Consider the following 23,241-nt stretch of genomic DNA (forward strand, 5'->3'; position numbering starts at 1 on the left):
TGTCATACCTATATAATATATTTATCAGTGGTGAAGGGAGCCTGTTGAATGTAGGTAAGCTGTGGTAGGTAACTGAAAGAAAGTTCCACGGCAGTCATTAATGTAATAAAATTCACGAAAAAAGACAACACGCACTAAAGTAGATGTTTAAAAAATAATTTATGCCCAACAGCGATTCAGCTATTCGAGCTAGACAAATAATTAATGAATCGGCTTACGCGTCGGCTTATAATGTCGTGGGTTCCAGGTTTGAATCCTGGGTCTGGCAAATACGCATATTGTTTTGCAATTTGTGTTTGGAGTCAGATTATGGATCTAATAGGTTGAACAAGTGGCTAACATCCATTTCTGGTAAAAACCAAAAGTCTGTTAATTCAAACCTCCACTCTGTGGAAGCCCATATGATCTTATTATAATCGGACATGGGCAAAAGAAGAATATATACAAAAATTACATCGCTGTAAAGATTTAAGGCTATTATACCTACAGCCTCAGTGCACATGATAGTATGACACTGGTTTTGACATTACGTGTGTGTGTGTTTTTACAATACGTATGTGTTATATGCGTGAAATGTATTAAATTGGTTGCAGACTTTGTTTGATTGCATCAGTGTCATAGCTGGTTACCTGTTAGTACCATAGCTTCATGTATGTCTGGTTGAGCAAGCCGACAATCAATATATTATATGTGTTGCTAAATTTCAAAACCCGCTTTTACATTATTTTGAAAAAAGTAATAAAAACTTTTTTAACTAAAAAGGTTTTTGAATTTTACACATAGTGGTATAGCGGGAATTGATCGGCACATTGATTTTGTTTCATAAATGACAGTCAATTGTAGCGGATTTTGAAAAAGGCGATAAAATTTTCGTGTAGAGATTTTAAAAACGAATCCATGTATATATTATAATATATCTTAATTATTTCATAAAGGTGTTATAGCTGGTTTTAAAATTTAGCGACACATATACACTTACATACAGATGTCATTGGCAATTTATATGAATTTTGTAGAATATAAAATATTGAAGGTAATATTTAAATACGTTAATAGGTAATTAAAAATGATTTTTATGAAGAAGGTAAGCTTTAATTTTAATATTATATAATATAATATACATAATGTCATTTAACTCAAGTCATAGTTCAGCTATTATGAATCGTGCATCTTTGGCTCGTTTCTTCCGAGTCCTTTGTTGCAACTTCCCCACAAAAGATATAATGCGAAGGTTTGACAGGGAAAGGTGAGGTAAGATATATATTTATCAAAAGATGAAGTGTGCCCATTGATGAGTTGTCACGCAGCCAGGACGTGACGCCAATATTAAATAAATTTTCCAGAATTTTGCACGTGACGCGAATTCCGTCAAAGGGTTGACAAGAGATGGTTGCGGTTCAAAGAAAACATCGAAAAGAATTCGAAGGGAAAGCTTTTAATTGTTGATAGGTTGATATATACGCATTATAAATATTATATAAGTAGATACCAGTCTTTTTAATTCTACAACAACTTGCTTTTACTTGTAAGAGCTTACTCTAACAATGGTGGTAGCTACGTACTCGCTATTCTCAGAACGATACATTTCACTCGCGGTGGTTACATAAAATAATAAAGGCGCCGGTCTCAGAATCCATCGCTGTACGCATTGGACTACGCAGGCCATTTATATCAAATCAAACTTCAGTGTGACTTCAAGTTATGAGTGCACATTTATGTTTTTTATAACAATGACGTTTTTAAATTAAATATATAATATTATAATACTATGAATTATTCAAAAATGAGAATACAAAAAACAATATTGACCAGGGAACACAGAAGTAATGGGAACTGAAATACCTAACGGACGTAGTTTAACGTGCAACCAATCTCGAATGTGGAATATATGGGCTAAACTTACACGTGTCAAGTCAAGAATACGTCATACGTCGAATACTGACAACTGCTCTCGATTTATGCAATGAGGCTCATACGATATTGGTGTATTTGAAGGTTTCAACACAAACAATAAAATTTCACGTCTATAATGCATGATTCATTTTTGTAGGACACTTACACATTCAAAACGCTGCGTCAAAATGTAGTGTATTGGGATATAGCCTATCTGAATTTTATTTATTAATCTGTTCTGTGACAATAACTATAAAATAAGACGAACTAATAATAATTAGCTGTCCCACGAATGCATATTTTATAATAGTTTCGGTTTAAGTATATTTTCGAAATTAAGTATTGTTTTAATATATCATGTGTTGATTAGAAAATGTAAATTATCGAAAAATTGTGTTAAATCGTTCCCTTCGTATTTTGTCGCTAGACATTACTAATAGAATTACGTGCTCCCTTAATGGAACCACCACATGAAGCAGTCAAGATTCGCACCAAATTGTAGACGTAATTATACAATTTAATGCAAATATTACTATTTTGATACTAATTTATTATACACCTTCGCTAATCAATGAATAATATTATATACCGATAATGTTTTATTTAATATAGAATTGCAAATTTAAAGTTTTCTTTACATTGAAAGAAGCTTTTTTTATTTTCTCATTAAAATTCTTTTGTATAAATGCGCAATATTTGGTATGTTCGATGGAGGGAGCTTTTAATATCTCGGTTGATTCGAGCCAAACGGTATGTTTTTTTTGTTTGTTTGTTGTTGTTTTGATTTTTGTTTGCAGTCATGTAATACGAGAGCTATTATAACGTGTTTATAGAGATTTTCTTTCCATATATAACGAAAACATTTACAATTTTCTACGTCTTTTGCGAATTAAAATGGTTTAAAATATGACTATGAATGATATTGTTCGATTAAAAATAAACACAATAATGTGTAGACTATTAAGATAATAACTATTTACACATAAAAGTGCTAAAATAAATGTCTCACATATATCATTCTTCTAGCGTCAACGAGACGCATTATTATCATTGTACGGTGCTATTTCACTGATTATAAAAATTGGTAAACGTAAGAATGCTCTGCGTGGTGTAGCTTATTTTTATTCCGGCAGGTTCGCCACTGTCGTTCAACTGCATAGGCACAGATATTGCACAAATTCCAATCATCTCGTGAAAATTCAAAAGCTGCCGAACTATTTCGATCCATGCAAGCAATCTTGCAACTTAGACAATAATATGTGTTTAGACGTGCATTTTCTTGTCATTGCTGCGATAATACGTATTATTAGCATTAAATCCATACACGTGTAAACTGATTATTATTATAATATTATCTTTTATCTATGATAACTTTCTAGTTGCGACATTCTTGCTTGAATGTATTTTTATACGTATTCATCAATCAATATAAATGTGTATTTTCTAAATAAGATACAAATAAATAATATCATTTTATATTTATTAGAAAATATTTAACTTTTATTTTAGTTTCAAATTAGTATTATATCTATATGTAGAGCTATATCTGTCCTTAGACAAATTGTGAAAATGGATTATATTAATAAAAAATATTATTTTTCGTAAATGGTACTCATGTAACTAAACTAACTGTTAAAAAGTCTTATAAGAAATGAAAATATATTAAATTTAATATTTTAGAAGAGGTTGAGAGGAAGTGAACACAGTAGATGTTTACATGGTATCGGTCTATGGCTACATGTAAATTGCACGCATGCAGTTCATCGTGGGACACTTATTCGTGCGCCGCAGTACGTGAAACATGAGTTCGTATAACATTTTATCAAATGACGAGTTTTTCGTTTCCATTTCACCGTGGAATACATTTGTATGTATCTTAAAAAATGCGGCGATAGTTTGCAAATAGTACTGTTCGAATTAGATTAACCCTAACCTAACCTAACCTAGCCTAACCTAGTAAAGACAAATTCGCACCCATGTTGTAGCATACGTACAAATATACTCCACGGTAAAATGTTCAACGAAGAACTCGTCATTTGATTAAATGTTGGACGAACTCATGTTTCACGTACTCCGGCGCACGAATAAGTGTCCTGCGGTGAACAAATTTCCGGGTACGTCGGTCTATATCCGATTTACGCCTATCTATGATAAATGTAGAGTTGTATGTATAAACAATACAAATTCTTCCTTGATATTAATTAGGCACTAATACTATTTTCTCTTGACTGTGTCCAAATTATTTTGTAATACTAAGGATTGCGTGGAGTAATGTTTGATTTAAAATTAAATTACTGTCTCAGGACAATATTTTTTTTGTAAATTAGTATCACTATGGATATTCTAGTTGTATACGAATTCGATACACGCACTATAGGGAAAGTGACGACAATAAGTGACATGGCACAGATGCGTCAAAATAATGAGGATTCATTAGAAAAAAATACCAAAATAAAATATCATACCTGCTTGGTGAGAATGATGACCACGAGAATATATCCGTTGAGGAGTAGTCCAAATGCGGAGACCAGCATCAAGGACAAGCTCAGTGCCAAGGGGACCATCCCGGACTCTATCAACTTATCACTTTATTTTAGTATTGTAGGATAATAACTTTATTAATAAACTACTTGCCCTAAGTTTAATAAAACTTTATATTAAATGACGATTTAATTATTTCACGGTTAATATTTAAAAAAAATATTTGTTATGAAAAAAATATTATTATTTTATAAATCTTTGGAATTAATTTTGATAAATTTTAGGTAATTTATTTGAATGTAATTATATTATAATATGTAGATTATTTAAAATAAAGCTCAAAAGATTTGATCTAATTTAAAATATTTGGTCTGATTCATTTGCTTACAATGCAAAAATTTTAATAAAAATTTTATTACAAAATATTTCCCACAAAAAAGCTTTAAACTGTATTTTATTATATTTTTATATCATTATACATTCGGTCTAAAGTTTTAATTAAATTTATACATAATTAAAATATAATATATTATATGCTTATCCCTGGCTTTCCTTTACCTTTACAATATAAATAACATATTATTATAATATTATGTTATGTATTAATATTATAACGACTAATAGACAATTTGCCTACATTTTGATGGTGAATTTGATTTTAATTTTAATAAAATTGGTACTTTTTACTCTGTTCCAAATATGGTAGCATTTCCATGATTACAAAAGTTTTCTTTAATTGATAATTTTAAATGTTTGGTTCAATCTTAGATAACGTTGGCTGCACTGAAGAATCTGAAAAAGGAGAAATAAATACTGGTTAATAACATGAAATAATAACATACATACAAAATAATTATTAAATACTAAGTCATAACTTTAGAATATAACAAAACAACCGTAGTATAACCATACAGTTTTGATAACTGATTATTTTTGTAGGGATTTGAAGATTTCGATTTGGAGAATATATAATTCCAACAGGATAAGACCACATGCTATGTAGCTCGTGAAACATTGGCTTTATTACATGGAAGTTCAATGTCCGACTTAGCGACTTTAATGGCCATCGAGATCGTGCGATTTGACACCGTTGGATTTATTTTTGTGGGTTTACGCGAAATGAAGCGTCTACGTTTATAATCCGCAAACTTGTGATGCTTTTAAGGACAATATAATATGTAATATTATGACTGAGATAGAGCCCAATTGTGTGAAAAGCCTGTAAGGTAGCCTGAAAATGTCATTTGAATGATATTGTGTTCCAAATGTAATTGCAAAGACCAAATTATCGATTGAAAAAAATATATTCACAAAAATGTAACGATATGCATCTGTGATTTATTTAAAAAACAATTTCGTACCATAACTTGGATAACCTCTTATTTAGTTTGCATATATATATATATATTTTTAAAATTTTGATATTTAATATCGTATTATGAAAATATCACATTACAACAAAGTTGTGAAAGAAAAACTTTCTCGCATGCAGATATAGTTTCCATTCTATAGATGCGTCTATTTCTAAATGGCAGTTTTTTCCAATTCTTTGAGTCAGTTCCGGTTCACGAATTAATGATGGTCAGGTCATAAAACGTAAAGATACAAAGTCGGAATGAATGTTTTCAAATATCACCAATATTAAAGGCGTGATTCATTTACGTGATTAACGTTAACGCATATGTGGCAGACGTAACTCTTGAAAATAACATAGTATATTATTATCTCATATAGTTTATCTCATATTTCTCCACACTCGAGAATTAAACTCTCTTACAACCTCGCGCAGAAGGCAAACCATTATTTGTTCACAATTCAACGACTGGTCGGACGGAATTTTAAACAAACGAGAAGAAGAGCTAAAAAAAGCGTACAACATTAATTCTTGACCGAAAAATGGATAGACGAAAATTTGTTCTTGGTAAACAAGGCTAAAAAACTCACGACCCTATTTAGGAAAATTTTAAACAAGAGAATATCCGAAAAAAACAGTACATTTATTCTCAGTAAGAAAATAGTGTTGTCATTGTTCTTATGTTATAGGTACCAAGGAAGTTTTTTTTTCGTTAGTTATAATCGGTCATCTCCATCTAGTATGCAGTCTTCTCAACTATTCTATTAAAGCGGTTCAATTTAATTGACTATAATTTTTAATTTAATTATATTACACCAATTTTGATATACTTCGTCGTAGCTACTGTATTGTCCCATGTTGTATGAGTTCCGCGACATAGCTTGTCACTTCCCCATATCATACAAAACAGCCAGTAAATTCAATTAAACAGCGTCGTTCTAATATGGGTGGGCGGTGGAGGTTGGTTGAATTCTTGCAAAATTTTCACCATGTGAACTAAATTACAAAACTTGGACTATTAAACCAATTTTATTTGTTGAAAATAACTATTATTCCTAAATCAACCTAGGTACTCTTGTATTTTTTAGTTACACGATGTCTGCATAGTCTGCCTGATTTTCATCTATATAAATAAATATTATCATCCTAGTTTAGTTTTATATTTATAAATTAATGTACGAAAATAATAATTCAAATAATATATGCGAAGTTGATCTATCTATACGGTAAGTTATTATTTCGGGTAGCAAAGAATAATGAATTAAAATAAATGCATACTGAAGAAAGAGCAAAATTCAAACACATGGAATTACGAAATCTAATAAGGTTTATTGATGTTGCCAACTGAGAGTAATAATTAAGAAAAATTAATAAATCTATGTTCAAAATTATCTGAAAATTTTAATGTTGCTTATCCGTTGATTGTTAAGGTTTTATGTGCACGTAAGTATAATAAAATTATGTTTTATCAATTTAACGTATACTTACATATTGTGTGTAGTCTCTAGGTATATGCATTTTAAATGTTCTAGCTTATTAATACATACTAAAATTTTGTATATATATCAACACATTCTTGATATCAGTATTGTGAAATCTCGAAGGCTGAGATCCTGAAAATCGTTCCAAATCCGGAAAATCGAAAAAAAAAATTTATTACCCGCGTAAAACTCATGGTAAACCTGTAGCTGTAGCTATTCTTTATGTTTTAAGAACTGATTAATTTGAAAGCTATACTTCAGCTGAGGCACGGTCTAAAACGATCGTGGCTACGCGACGCGCAGATTGTGCAAACTACGCGTGACGAGCAAAACATAATTTGTCATAAAAATTCAACATGCGTCCATTTAATGTTATGTTTATTGTTATTTAAGTGATAATAATAATATTTTCATAGACATGTTTTGTTTTTCGAGTAAATACGTAACATTTTTTAGTCATCTTTACACGATTTAAGAATTAATTCCTCCGACGCCATTACAAAACAAATTGTCGTGCGAACAGGTCGACTATTTGTTGAAAATTATTTGCCGTTTCACTGAAGTATGCTCTTAACAATTTATTGTGATTTATAAGGGGAGTTGGGGATGTATGAATTAACCTCAAATTACACTAGCTGACTCTCACGCCGATCGTCTGTCATGATCGCCCCTTAATCTTAAAATATCATTAGAAAATGTGAAATGATTTCCGAGAACGTGCAGTGATTGTCAACTCGATCGACACTAATCGTCGATTGAGTCGTACGTGAATAATATGAAGTATTCTTTTTTGGTCATTACTCCAGGGAACAATCCAAAACGACATTTCGCGATCGGCGCAGACAATTATTGGTTTGAGGTTTTTAACAATCAGCCCGTTTATATTATCATGTACTTAAATTTAAGTTGTACTTACATTTAATTAAATTGCATTCCAATTATGGTGGGTTAATTATGAATGTGTGTCATTAATAAATACCTACTTACTCAAGTATCGTAAATTGTTGTATATGGACCAAATAAAATTAGCATGCGTAAACTCATAATTGACTGCTAATGGCATCTGTCGTTTCAAAGTAAAACTACTGATGCTGTTAATTGCTGTTTGCAAACTGACATGAGCCTATTAACCAAACAATTAAGATTTTGGACTATTTGTCGATGTTGTCATTTATTTTTGGACTATCAAGAATGAATAAACAGCTTTATTTCAAGACGGATCATAACACGGATGTTTACTGTGAGAATGTATTTTGACTTTTACGATGATTACGTCTGAAGTATTTGGATTCAAACACAAATACAGTCACAGGCTTAATCACGAATAGAGTAAGCTAATTTATTACCGCTTAGCATTGGGCGTATCTTATCATAGAGATTAAAATTTTATAATATTTTCAGACTGTCGATTAATAAATGCTTTCACTCTTTTTTGTGTCACCGTGGTGGTTGCCGTCTGATTGCTAACCCAACAAGACAATACTGTTTTATTTTCTTCAAAAAATACATATAATGTTTAACAAACAATATTTTTTGTACATAATGTATAACAATAGTATAAATGAAAATTGCGCCGTATGCGACTTTTTTTATCGCTCACGAAACCAAATATAATTAAATTGTATTTGAATGGAAAGCTTGATTTTAAAAGATGTTATTAAAATTAAAAGATGGTTTTATGAACACGTAAAATTTACTTTACACTTTAATAGGTATATATGTTTGGAGAGATATTGTACTGCCATAATTTTGAAGCAGATACCTCCTGCGTCTATTGGAGTAGCTATAAGATAAAATATACAACTTTACATAGTAAAGAGGATTCCAACACTTTAGATTTTATTGTATATAGGTTCTAAAGTATACTGTAGTGTAACAGAATAATATGTCAGTCATCATTTTGTTAAACATTAGTCAGGGATTGTTCCAGAGCAACCTCACAATTCTTTGGTCGGCGTGCACTACTACTTGATAAAAATACACCGCAATCTTTTTGAAAGCTCTGATTTATTTCTTGTTGAAATATAAGACATTTAAACTGTTCAAACATCTTATTTTTCAACCGATATATTATGGGGATACTCCCAAATGGCCTACCACTGAAGATCGCCGTAATTTGGAATAAACAAATTTATTTCAAATACAAATAAAATAAACGTATTTGTCAATAAGCCAAAACATCAAATATAAACAAAAATAAATCCCTCAAGGCAAAAAGAATATTCACGAACAAAACGGTTTTGAGTTTTATTACATTCGCAAAATGACGGAAACCAACAAGTTTCCGAACAGAATTTCCCGGAGAACATTTCACACCCTTGTCAGAGACTCCCTAGTGTGAGATGTCATTCCTCGTGATGTTCGAAATGTCCATACACGATCAAACCAAATACAGGAAGTGTAGAGAAAATAAAAATAGACTAATGCAATTAATTAGGTATACGAAGGGTGTCACTTTACGTGGTATATGACATTACGCTAAGTAGATTTAGATCTGGATGTTAGGAGAGTGACTAATCAAAACCTTCTCAATTCACTGACATCACGAAAAAAAATTTATTTATTATTTAAATTTATAACTAGAAAACACAAAAATTGTTATACAGTTCCTTATAAGTAGTGACCTAGCAAGAGCAGGGCGACAGGGACAGCGTCCCCGGGCGCAACCAGGGTGGGGTCACAGAAGTAAAGTTTCATTTAACGTGCAAAATTAATTATCGTGTTGTGTTGAAAGTCGAGAATTGGATTGTTTTTTAAATAATTTAGTAAATAAGTGTGACAGTACTTTAACTGCAGGAATCTTAAGAGTATATAACGGTAATATGAAAAGGGCTATACATTTTTTAAACATCATATTATTACTTTTTTAAGTGGTATTATTTAAACTTATTATTGGTATAGTTTGCATAGGTACGATTTTTGTATTGCGTGAGAGACTCATTTTTTTACTGTCTCGGGCGCTAAAATACGTTGTTACGCCACTGCTTATAACTATACTATCACGCTACAAATATATATTATGAAAAATAAGAAACAACGAAAGCGGCACTAATTTTTCTCTACATATCCTGGTTAATTCACTCGTATGGTGGCAAGGTGTCGGCGATATCATCGACACATAGACTAATAGAAGCACAGTAAAACAAAATCACACTTTCAACAACATTATGCGTCAATTACATTGAGCTTCTTTACGAGCTGTTTGTTGGCGAATTTATAATCTGCCTGTAAAGTCACCCATTGTAATCATCGAACAAGCTAACATTTCGATGATTACACTGGGCAACTTTACAGGCAGATTATAAATTCGCCAACAAACAGCTCGTAAAGAAGCTCAATGTAATTGACGCTTTACAGACGCACCGGTAAGGCCTCAATCAATTTTAACGTTTTTGCGGTAGAGATGAGCTCCTGGGAGCTCTACCAGATGTAAGTTTTTACTTCAGGTACCTACCATTCATGGCGCCAAACATCCTCAGGCTCTTCGTTCTTTCCAAGTAGCTACTTTCCTGCTACTGGCATCTAAATCTCAATTTAGACAAAAAAGGAGGTTTGAGAAACCAACCGGAAGGAATAATCAGAATATTTTTAAAATTTTCTTAATTTTTTTTAAATTGAGTAAGTACCTACTTATTTAACAAGTTTTATTAATGATATTTGTATAATTTTGTATGCTATTCGTGATTTAAATTTTCCATATGTGTGTTACATTAGTGATTTCAAATTCAAACCCCATCAGAATTTTGAAAATATCATACTATTTTCACAGTATATTATATGGGCACATAATTTATATGGTGACAGGTTATTAATGAAATAATAAATATAACCATGGTAGTAAAAATAGTAATACACACAATACGTAACAACATGATGATTTGAAACAATTCATAAGATTGCATAGAATATATAATATAAGGAAAAATAAGTAACTTTACTTAGTTACAACTACGCCAATTAGCTAAATGTATATCATGAATTTATAAAATAATGACCACCTAAAGTCACTTTGGTTTAGGCAATTGTATTCTTAGTTTAATGAATACAAATAAGAATGATTGAAAAAGTTTTGTGTGCACTATTTATGTCGGATTTCCACAGCCTACCTCCACCCTTCATCAATATGTAAGATATCAATATCCGAAACGGTTTGGTTGAATACAGTTATTGCCCTTTTAGTATCGGCGATTTCTTTTAACGCATTTCTTATGACGCAATCGATTCCTAAAAGGATTCTAAAGAGAGCTACGAAATAGTTTACACCGGTCATATAACTAGTATTGAAGTATACCAAAATATTAAAAAGATGCGTATATCTCTCAAATTGAGTATAAAATTTGACCCTGCAACTAACATCAAAGAGATCCATAACATAACCACCCAAGTAGATACGAACATGTCCTCAAAATAATTAACCACTACATGTTTATTGTATCATTACTATCATCTGTTTATTTATATTGAACATGTTTAGCCTCAAAATCAGTCAGCGGGTTAGTTCTGCACATTGGGAGAACAAACAACTGATGCTCCCGATTTCTTATATGGTTATTTCAACAACTAATTTGGGTATTTTTCAATCTATATAGGTATGTATATATCAGTTTGGTTTAACACACCTATGGTTTTCTTTACGTATATATAAAACCCAGTGAAAATCTGTTGGATTATGGCTAGACTTGCAATATTCCGCGATGCTTCGCTATTTGGTAATACTCGAATTAACATAACAAATGATCATATCCTAGATATTATTCATGACAATTCTCGTTTATATATATATATTATATGTATATATCCTGCATAACTACACATTTAAGACACTATATTGATCGACAAGAAGTGTTTTTCTTTAATTTTAATAAATGTCAAGGCTACTCAAAATTCAGTTCGTAACTAGTAAAAACCTACAGTAAAAAAGTTTTTTTTTTTCTTTATTTGGAAGCAATTGAACTCTTCTCTGAATGGAAGGCTATTCTGCTTTACAATGGTTTACAAAAGTATACATACATTTTTGTTACACTATACACTAGACATTTACGTTACATTTTTGGAGAAATTCATGTACAATTTTCATAACTGAAATATTTGGTTTTGCCAGGAACGAATTAATCGTAAAAGGAGGGTATAACCTGCATTTCCCCAACTTATTCAATAACACTTCTCTCTCCTGGTCATATGCATCACATTGCCAGACAATGTGGTTAAGATCTTGAGTGGGATGTCCACACTGACACTGAGGGCTATCTACCACTTTAATTTTGTACAATGATTCGTTGAGGCTGTAATGCCCTGTCCTGCTTCTAGCTATTGTCACTATTACATCTCGCTTTATTTTACAATGTTTACTAAACCAAGTTTTAGGAGATCTACTATAAAAGTTTTGATAGTAGTGTGTTCCCTTTTCTTTCCCAAGATTTTCTAAATATTTACCGTTATTTTCGCTCATTGTTTGTTTAAACTGGGCTTTAAAATCTGTGTATGGAATTTTTATATTTTCTGATGGGTATTTTACAGATTTTTTTGCCAATTGATCAGCAATTTCATTGCCATTAATTCCTTTATGTGCTGGAATCCAGTATATCTGTATATTTGTACCGTGTTCGTTACTATTGCCAAATTTGGAAATGTTGGTTCTAATATTAAGAATGTAGTCATTAGTTTTGATGCTGAAATTTGGATTTTCGAGCGAGTGAATCAGACTTAAGGAGTCAGTGAAAATGTTGATATTTTTATTTTTGTAATTTAGTGCAATTTTAGTGGCTTCGCATAAGGCTAAGCACTCTGCTGTATAGATGGAAGTGAATCTGTGGACACTTTTGGCAACCGACGTGTTGGATTGGGGGAAGAACACTGCTACACCTACTGAAGGTGAATCGGGAATTTTGCTTCCATCCGTAAAAATTTGGACTACATTTTGATTGCTAAATTTGGACTTGAATAATAAGTCGGGAGAGTCGGAGTGCGATAGCTCCATTCCTATTTTTGTATTAGTTAAAACGTTATATATAATATCCTCATAGGTATATTTGAAAAAGTTGTAGAAGTCTCTTTTTAAAATCAGATGATCAATACAATTTACAGCTTGGATACTTTCTTTTAAAATTTGAAATCTCTTCGGAGTACGATCTCGCGTTATAGTTGTTTGTAGAAATCTGTTGACATTGTATCTCGTATTAGAAGTACGGTTTGACATACATTTTACCAAGAAGTTTTTACATAGAAATTTAGATCTTTCTTCTAGTAATGTTATCTTGGCTTCGGCAAGTAGTATGTTAGTAGGTGTACTTTTTCTTAGGCCAAGAGCCAATCTGATAGCTTGGTTCTGTAGTCGTTCTAACTGTAGCTTTGCTCCTTTATTTTTTGGGAAGTAAATATAGCTTCAATAGTCCATTATGGATCTGATGTAGCTTTTATAGAAAGTTATTAGAGTGGAAGGGTGTGATCCCCACCAAGTACCTCTGAGGAACTTTATAATGTTGGTGGCTCTATTGACTTTCTGGGCAATGTAATTGACATGTTTATCAAAAGAAAGCTTGAAGTCGAAATAAATACCTAGAAATTTGGCTGAGTCAGTTGATTTAATCATCATATCATTCAATTTAATTTGAAATTCTCCCGGCAGTATTTTGTTTTTGTTGAAATGTACAAATACCGTTTTCTCCGGAGATAGATCCAAACCCAGTTTAAATAGATTATTTCTAATTGTTTTTAGTGCACATTCCATTATATTTTTATCCTGATTGGGGTCTTTAGTTTTAAGGAACAAAGATATATCGTCTGCAAATTGGGAGACTGTTATAGCTTTCGGTATATTGCGAACAATGTGGCTAACGTATATAATGTAAAAAGGCGGACTTAAAATTCCTCCTTGAGGAACGCCTTTATACAGTGTCCTCGGGAGATCTATGTTTGAATTAGTATAGATTAATCTCTCGTAGACAAGAAAAAAACAGAATTTAACGAGTTTAAAGGGGCACCCTATTTGTGCCAATATTTCAACGAGAATATCTGATTGAACGTTATTGAAGGCTCCAATCACGTCCAAAAAAATACCTAGCGTATGTTTTTTTTCATTAAAAGATTCTTTAATATACATTGCAACATTTGTTAGGTTATCCGCACAGGAAAAACCTTTCCTGAATCCGGTTTGTGTATCTGGGATAATTTTTTCTCTTTCCAGCCACCAGCGAAATCTATTTGCGACCATGATTTCTAAGATTTTGCAGACACATGAGGTCAGTGCAATAGGTCTTAAGCTATCCGAATTAGGTTTATTAATAAAATGTATAAATATGCTTTTCCATTCGTCAGGGAATTCCATGCTATGAAACATGAGGTTAAAAATGTCAAGTAATATATGTTTTATTGGAGTGGGAAGCATATTAATGACTTCATGCGTTATCCCGTCCGTTCCAGGTGCGGAATTATGTTGACGAGAATTTAATGCTATGCTGAATTCTATGAAACTAAAGTGAGTGTCGAATAGCGTGTTATTTATTATTATTATATTATATTATATTTATTATTAGTTAGGGTTACTTGGAACCCACGGTGGGCATAGTTTTTCAAGAGCAGCTTCAATTTTCTCTTTATTTTGCATATTTTGTTCAATACTATCGGGTCTAACTTTTATCCATTTGTTTTTAAAAACTTTTGCTTTTTCCCATGTATACTTAAGGTTTGTGCTAAAATTGATGGTCTCTGCAAATTTTCGAAAGCAGTCACTCTTTTTCTTTTTAAAAGTTTTTTTAGCTATGGCAGCATTCTTTTTGTATTCAATTAAGTCTTTAAAATCTAAGGTAAATTCCCATTTTTTTAAGGCAGCTTTTCTTTTTCTCTTTACCTTATCACACTCTGAATCCCACCATTCTACTGGATTGCTATGGCGAAATTGGGGATTATTCCCTTTTTTTGGAGTGCAGTCTATGACTGCTTGTGTGATTTTTTTAGTAAGGAATTTATACTGCGAGACTGAACTTAAACTGAGAAAAGAATCTGTTTTGAATTCATTAATATTTTCCGCCATTGTATTTTTAAATTTAACCCAATTGGTTTTTTTGGCCTGCAACTTGAAAGTCTTTTTGAAATAAATTGCTTTTTGTACAGATAAATTAATACGCACTGGATAGTGATCCGATCCCCGGGGGTCTTCATCTATATTTAATACAATCTGTTGTAGAAGATTAGGAGAAGAAAAAACTAAATCAATATTTGATTTTGTACCTCGTCGCAGATCAATACGGGTTTTAGTATTATTGTTTATTAAAATTAAGTCGTAATCAGCTAAAGTATAGATGATTCTAGAACCATTTATATCATTTCTATTGCAATTCCACGCGACATTGTGGGCATTGAAGTCTCCCACCAATATGGTTTTATCATCTAATAGAGTATTACTAAAAACTTGATCCCATTCCTGAAGCGACAGATTTGTATTATTTCCGCTATTGCTCGGGGGCCTATAAACTGCAATGATATTAATTTTATCTTTAAGGTTAGTCAGTGTAATGCCCAAAACTTCAGTGGATATGTTCGGAATGATGAGGTTGTTAATAGCTTTGTAAGCTATGGTATTTCTAATAATGAAAATTATACCTCCTCCTCTGGCGTACGTCTTGTCTCGCCGAAGCACCATAAAACCTGGGAAGCTAATAACTATGTGAGAAATGGTGTCGTTTAACCATGTTTCCACGCCTATAAAAATATCAATTTCATCTAGCATCACTTTAAGCTCCTCTAGTCTATTAAGAATGCTTCTTGTTTTCCAGAAAACAATACGTATATCAGATTGAATAAATTGGTTAACTTTGTTGCTGGAATTATGGATTATGTTATTGTTCCTCTTGTCCTTCCAACGAACTAATAACTAATATCTTAACTTTTAATTGTGGATTACTGAGTCTTTTCTTGATCCTTGTTATGCGATTTTTAATGCTGCGTTCTTTTAAATGACTATAGATTTCTGTTAGCATGTTATTAAGAGCTTCTATATCAGTAGTAAATTCATTTGCAATCATTTCGGTATTGGGATTTCCATGTGTTTTCACAAGGAAACTGAGTAATGTTTCATAATCGATTGGAAATCTATGACGATTACTTTCAACATGTTCCTTGGCAGGTAACAAAAGTTCATTTGTATCCTCAGTGGATACTTTTTTCGATTTTTTTGGTTTTTTTGGTGTCTGTTGGAGTGCAGGAATGCGTGAGATTGCATTATTTTTCACTGTATCTTCAAATTCAAATTCTACGCTGCTGATATCAGTTGGACTGGTCAACGGCCTTTTTGAACCGATTGGCGTATCCTTGTTGATAATAGAGTTGTCCGACTCTATATCTGCGGCTAGTTCATCCTCATGGAGTGTATTTTCTCTCTCTAACGAAAGAGAGGTTAACACCTTTGGTACATTGAGAGAGTCAGGCAATTGTACAGTGTGAGGTTCATTATTTCCAGTTGTTTTACAATATTTGGCCAGATGGCCCTCTTCTTTGCATATAAAGCATGTCAATTTTTCGGTGGAGAAGTAAATCCAGTACAGGGTATTATCAAAATTTATTTGCATTGACTCTGGCAGTTTAATTGTGTCTTCTGGGTTTACATAAACCTGTCTCCGGAAACTTAAAATATGTGCATAACCCGGTTCGTTAATACCAGCTCTGATGCTTGTAATACGTGAAGTAGTTTTTATGTTTAATTCGTTGAGTTTTGATTCCAGAACGCTGTGTGGGATTATAGGACACACGTTTGATATTATTATCCTCTTTGATTTGGTGATCAGCGGCCTAATTTCTAGTATGTGGTTTCCAATTTTAACTGTTTCTTGATTTACTGTTAATTTATCTGCTTGTTCTTCACTACTCAAGTATATACATATTCTTCCCTGGGAAATCCTAGATACATATCTTATATAACATGGACCTACCTTATTCCCGATTGACAGTGTATATTCTCGTATAGAGATGCCATCGATAGCATCTAGAACGATGGCTTGCTCCTTCTTCGGAAATTGCATTTTTTGAGCAACTGATGCATAAGACATTGTTTGTTGGGTTTCTTTTTGGTGATCCATTGCTGGCAACGTTGTATTTTTTGATTTTTAATAAGCGCCCCTGTAGTCAGAGACACTTAAATGTAAACAACTTTGTAACAATAATTTATTGTTTACGTTACGCACAACTGGTTATTATTAATTTGTAAACACTCGCTATCTCGTTATTGGTGACGTCCGTCTGTCGTCGATCACACGGAACAACTGCAGTAAAAAAGTTGTCATATTATTTTTTTATGGTTTTGTTTTTCCATTTCTCTTCAAATTTATTTTTAAAATTAACTTTTCCAATTAAATTTTTCTTAATATTAGATATATTAGAACAAAAATAATGTCATTATTTTTCTCTATTGCCTGCTGCCCATGCGTTGTAATATTATGAAAGTTTCTTTATATTTGCTTTAAAATCTTAACATTGACGGCCGAGCGGTAACGTGTCGGTCTATAATATTGTTGGTCTCGGGTTAGAATCTCGGGTCTGGCAAAAAATTACCTATTTTCGGTTTTTTTTCTTCAATATTTATAGGTTGTGTGAGTGGCTAATATGTTCTTGTAAAAACAAAAAACCTGTTGATAAAATTTACGCTCTGTAGAGACCCCCATAATAATTTTCTTAAGACATGGTGAAAAAAATGTATTACTCGTAATTTCCTACAATCTCATCCGCATGATATGGAAACGAAAAGTAGATACCACACTACATATTGTTGGACGTTATTGACACAGAATTGGTACAATTCCTAGGCTTGTACTTCTCAATCTGTGTCTCGCCACATATTGTTGCAAGTGCATTACTCACGTTATGAGAAGTTCCTTTTATGAAATCGAGAATCGAGACTTACTTATATTGAGGTGGTATCAATAATGTAGCCCAGGGGTTCTTAACGTTTTTGTGGTAGCGGGCGCATTTGAGATTTTGGATAATAATGGCGGGTGCACATCGGATATCTAAAAAACAAGATATAAGTATTAGGTATGTGTTTCATTTGTCGGGACTAGCATGGAAACTCACCATTACATATAAATTATCATAATATATTTAAGTTTCTAATAATATTTGTTACTATGTAAACTAGTTGATAAGAAAAGCGTGTTGGCATGATTCATAATCTGACTGACTGCACACACTGGCAGGTCAGTCAACTTTCGCAGCAATTTGCAAGACATCAAATTTCATCATAAACACATTTGCTTTCTTGATAAATTATAATTATTCATAATAATTATTGAGCAACATTGTAACAAGTATGCGTTAGCAGCATTTCCGTGGCCTTATAAGGTAATCAGGAAATGTGCCAACTTATCAGATTTGCTCGTACTTAGTAAACTCACAGTAAACAAGTGACATGTGGTCACCGGTCAACGTCCTGACCTCAGATAACCTTTCTTTGTTATAATTTCTATAAAAGCTCAAAGCGGGGCGAATCTGATAACATACGTCGTCAAATCTTTGAAACACATAGTCGAATCTCTGCTCGTTGCATTCGGTTCAACTTTTCTCATAGCAACACGCCTTTATAATTTAACTTTATCAATTTAACCGTAATTCTAAATATATTGTCTGTAAGAATTGTTCAAGTATTGTTGAGGAGAATAAACTGAGATTTACTCAAACACGCATCTACCTTCGATCCATTGAAGTCCATCTACCTACCTCATCCTCACTCACACCTCCTCGCAATAGTGGTGACCCCTCAAAAGTAAATCAATCAATTCAGCTGATCAATTTTTACAGACTTTACTTGCATATTTAGCTTTTTTTTTTTTTTTTATAAATTTACACTGCGTTTGCTTTGAGAAAGTTAACTGAATCGTCGATCTCGTTTTTCCCGCGAAGTTTTTCAACATCCGTTTTCCCGCGTATTTCTTTTCAATTAAAATCACTTGCTTTTCAAGATGTCCTATGGACAATATTCCACCGGGGGTGGCAACACTACCGGAGAAAACACCACAGCACCGGCCCAGCAAGCAGCAGCACAGATCAGCCGCGTGGCGGTGAGGATTCCACCATTCTGCCCGGAGGACCCTGAAATGTGGTTCTGCATGGCAGAAAGGAGCTTCGAGGCATCTGGGATCAAGACCGACGCAACCAAATTCGGATACATCCTGGGAGCACTGGAGCCACGCTACGCCGCGGAAGTACGAGAGATCATCCTCAATCCACCAGAGGAAGGAGCATACCAGCTTTTAAGGACGGAGCTGACACGAAGACTGAGCTCCACCCAAGAACAAAAGACGAGGCGACTCCTGGAACACGAAGAAGTTGGCGACAGGAAACCATCACAATTCCTGCGTCACTTGCGAACCCTCGCAGGCACAGCCATGTCAGACGAAATCCTGCGCACTCTGTGGATGGGCCGCCTACCAAACACCATGCAAGTGGTCCTGGCCACACAGAAGGACGCCGATTTGAACAAAGTTGCCGACCTAGCAGACGCCATGTCTGCTGCATCATCATCGAAAGCCACCATCGCTGAAACAGCCATGGAGAACATGTTCGACAGCCGGATCAAGCAGCTGGTCGTCACGTTACGCCAGGAAATCTCAGCACTCCGCGAAGAACTCTCCAAGGATTTTAACCAGGATTCCCGCCCAGCTAGCAGGCAGTCACGTCAGCCCAGCAGAAATCAAAGCGCATCCCGAACCAGAGAACGAAGCCAATCACGCCACGGCATGTGCTGGTACCATCACAAATTCGGCCAGCAGGCGAAGAAGTGCGTCACACCGTGCACTTTCGCCGAGGGAAACGCCCAGGGCGCTCGTTAAATGCGGCAAGCGATTTCAGCCCTACTTCAAGCCGTCTTTTCATTACCGACCTCGCTACGCAAATTCAATTCTTAATCGACACCGGCGCAGATCTTTGCGTTTTCCCACGCACGAAAGTGCAGGGGCGCCGAACAAAAGCACAATACGAACTTTCGGCCGCAAATGGAACGGTAATTTCAACATATGGCAGCATCACGATGACCCTGAACTTAGGACTACGGCGAGATTTCACATGGAATTTCGTCGTGGCGGATGTAACAAAACCCATCATTGGCGTCGATTTTTTAATTCATTTTGGATTACTCGTCGACGTCAAAAACCGCAAGCTATTGGATCAAACGACTCATCTTACGACTTCTGGACGCTACAGCACATCGGAGATCACATCGATCAAGACTGTCGCAGGCAAATCCACATTTCATGGATTACTGCAGCAGTTTCCCGACCTTACTCGCCCGGATGGAGCAGGAAGAGAAGTCATCCACAATACTCAACATCACATCCGTACCACTGCAGGACCATCAGTCGCCATACGACCCAGACGCCTAGCCCCTGACAAGCTGCGAATCGCCAAGAAGGAATTTGACACCATGACTAAACTCGGAATAGCACGTCCACCCGAAAGCTCATGGGCCTCACCGCTTCACCTGGTTCCCAAGAACGAGGATCAGTGGAGACCATGCGGAGATTATCGCGGTTTAAACGCACGAACCATACCAGACAGGTATCCCGTGCGGCACATCCAGGACTTCGCGCAATCACTGCGCGACAGGAAGATTTTCTCCACAATTGACCTGGTGAGAGCCTACAATCAGATCCCTGTTGCCAAAGAAGACATCCCCAAGACAGCGATCACAACCCCTTTCGGACTGTTCGAATTTCCATATATGTCGTACGGTTTGAGGAATGCAGCCCAGACATTCCAGCGCTTCATCGACGAGGTGCTGCAAGGCCTGGACTTCTGCTATGCCTACATCGACGACATATTAGTCGCGTCAACTTCTGAGCAAGAACATCTGCAACACCTGGAAGTACTATTCAAACGCCTTCAAGAATACGGCCTGGTAGTGAACTCCTCAAAGTGCCACTTCGGAGTAGAGGAAGTCAAATTCCTCGGCTACTTAGTTTCCAGCACGGGAACCCGGCCACTTCCAGACAGAGTTAGCGCAATACGTGACTTCGCCCGACCCGAAACTCAAAAAGGCTTACGGCGGTTCTTAGGAATATTGAATTTCTACAGAAGATTCATTCCTAAGGCCGCAGAGATGCAAGCTCCGCTAAACACACTCCTACAAGGGAAAACGTCGAAAAAAGAGCCTCTAAACTGGACACCAGAAGCAATCAAGGCCTTCGACATAAGCAAAAAGAGCCTAGCACAAGCAACACTGCTGCATCATCCCAAGAGTGAAGGAACACATTTGGCAATCATCAGCGACGCATCTGACACTTCCGTCGGCGCGGCACTGCAACAAAGAATCGACGACCAATGGGAACCGCTGGCATTTTTCTCAAAGAAGCTAAGCCCAGCGGAACAAAAGTATGGTGCTTACGACCGTGAATTGCTGGCTATTTACCTAGCCGTGAAACACTTCAGACACATGATTGAAGCTCACACGTTCACGATTTTCACCGACCATAAACCCATTACGTTCGCATTCCAACAGAAATCCGACAAATGTTCGCCGAGACAATTTCGCCATTTAGATTTTATCGGCCAATTCACAACGGATATTCGCCACGTCGCCGGAAAAGACAATGTTGTCGCTGACGCCTTGTCAAGAATCGAAGAAATTGACAACCCACTGGACTATACATCCCTAGCAGCCGATCAAGAAAACGACGAAGAGTTACATACGTACCTACGTGAAGGAACAGCACTGCAGTTAAAACGCGTGCAAATTCCGGACTCAAGCGTGAACGTATATTGTGACTTATCGACACCGCTAGCTAGACCATTCGTCACCAAACAACACCGCCAGGCAGCGTTCAACCACATTCATCGTCTTGCCCACCCAGGGATTAATGCGACGGTCAAACTTGTCACACAAAGATACGTGTGGCCGTCCATTAAAAAAGACTGCAGAACCTGGGCCCGCAATTGTGTACAGTGCCAGAAAAACAAAATCACCCGTCACGTCTCAGCACCGCTCGGAAAATTCGCACCTTCAGGCCGGTTTGAACATGTCCATATTGACATCGTCATTCTCCCCATGTCTGAAGGATGTAGATACTGCCTTACCTGCGTCGACCGATTCACGCGTTGGCCAGAGGCATTCCCGATAATAAATCAAGAGGCAGAAACAATCGCTCGTACGTTTTACAACGGATGGATCACAAGATTTGGCACACCCTTGAGAATCACTACAGACCAAGGGAAACAATTCGAATCGAACCTGTTCAGGCAATTAAATCGTCTGACTGGTACGAAAAGAATTCACACAACAGCGTATCATCCCGCAGCAAACGGGATGGTCGAACGCCTGCATCGACAGCTCAAAGCCGCAATCAAATGCCATGAAAACAATAAATGAACGGAAACACTCCCAACCGTGTTAATGGGTATTCGAGCAGCCTGGAAAGAAGACCTGAAAACAACAGCAGCCGACCTGGTTTACGGTGAACCTTTACGACTACCAGGAGAATTTCTGTGCAAACAGGTCGACTCAGACGAAGATCCTAGTAACTTCGTCACGAGACTAAAAAGGCACTTCCAACAGCTACAACCTGTGAAAAGTCAACAACACGGCGAAAAGCGTGTATTTATTTTCAAGGACCTCAGCAAATCAACACACGTGTTTGTACGTGATGACACAGTTAAGACTCCACTTCAATCCCCGTTCAATGGACCATATGAAGTCATAACACGCAACACACGTACTTATGTCATTTGCAAACATGTAAAAAATATCACGGTTTCAATCGATCGTTTAAAACCGGCATATTTATTTAACGAGAATAACTTGCATACGCAAACAACGCCGACAAAGGGAACTGACCTCGGACAAACACAATATGTAACTCGAACAGGCCGTCGTGTCCGTTTCCCGGAGAGACTAGGTCAACAAAATGCGAAGGAACAATAAACCATAAATATCGCACACGGCACGCGCCACCGGAATGTCCAAGCGTCAAATTGCAAAATGACGACACGAGCTTCATTGTTATTACAAAACCAGCGTAAGCAAAAAAAAAAAAAAAACCATACGAGTGACCGAAA

The 23,241-nt window shown here is 35.3% G+C and overlaps 2 protein-coding genes across 2 annotated transcripts in view; one reads left to right on the forward strand and one right to left on the reverse strand.

The window, feature by feature from the left end:
* The window catches only part of LOC147073822 (uncharacterized), a 130,546-nt gene extending 126,089 nt beyond the window's left edge, over positions 1-4,457 (reverse strand). Inside the window, exon 1 of the mRNA XM_085944696.1 lies at positions 4,359-4,457. Within this exon, the coding sequence (XP_085800822.1) occupies positions 4,359-4,457 (99 nt within the window). The remainder of the gene's footprint in view (positions 1-4,358) is intronic.
* Positions 4,458-19,154: 14,697 nt separating this feature from the next.
* Positions 19,155-20,024, forward strand: LOC147073824 (uncharacterized). Its single transcript, XM_085944697.1, has one exon. It carries the CDS (start codon positions 19,155-19,157, stop codon positions 20,022-20,024), a length of 870 nt encoding a protein of 289 aa, XP_085800823.1.
* Positions 20,025-23,241: the final 3,217 nt, after the last annotated feature.

Source organism: Rhyacophila brunnea, unplaced genomic scaffold (assembly GCF_057557595.1).
Source record: "Rhyacophila brunnea isolate RB1 unplaced genomic scaffold, BYU_Rbru_1.0 scaffold_17, whole genome shotgun sequence".
Classification (NCBI taxonomy): domain Eukaryota; kingdom Metazoa; phylum Arthropoda; class Insecta; order Trichoptera; family Rhyacophilidae; genus Rhyacophila; species Rhyacophila brunnea.

Excerpts from the sequence above, each read along its gene's own strand:
- LOC147073824 (XM_085944697.1), top strand. The coding sequence starts at position 19,155 with ATGTCCTATGGACAATATTCCACCGGGGGTGGCAACACTACCGGAGAA.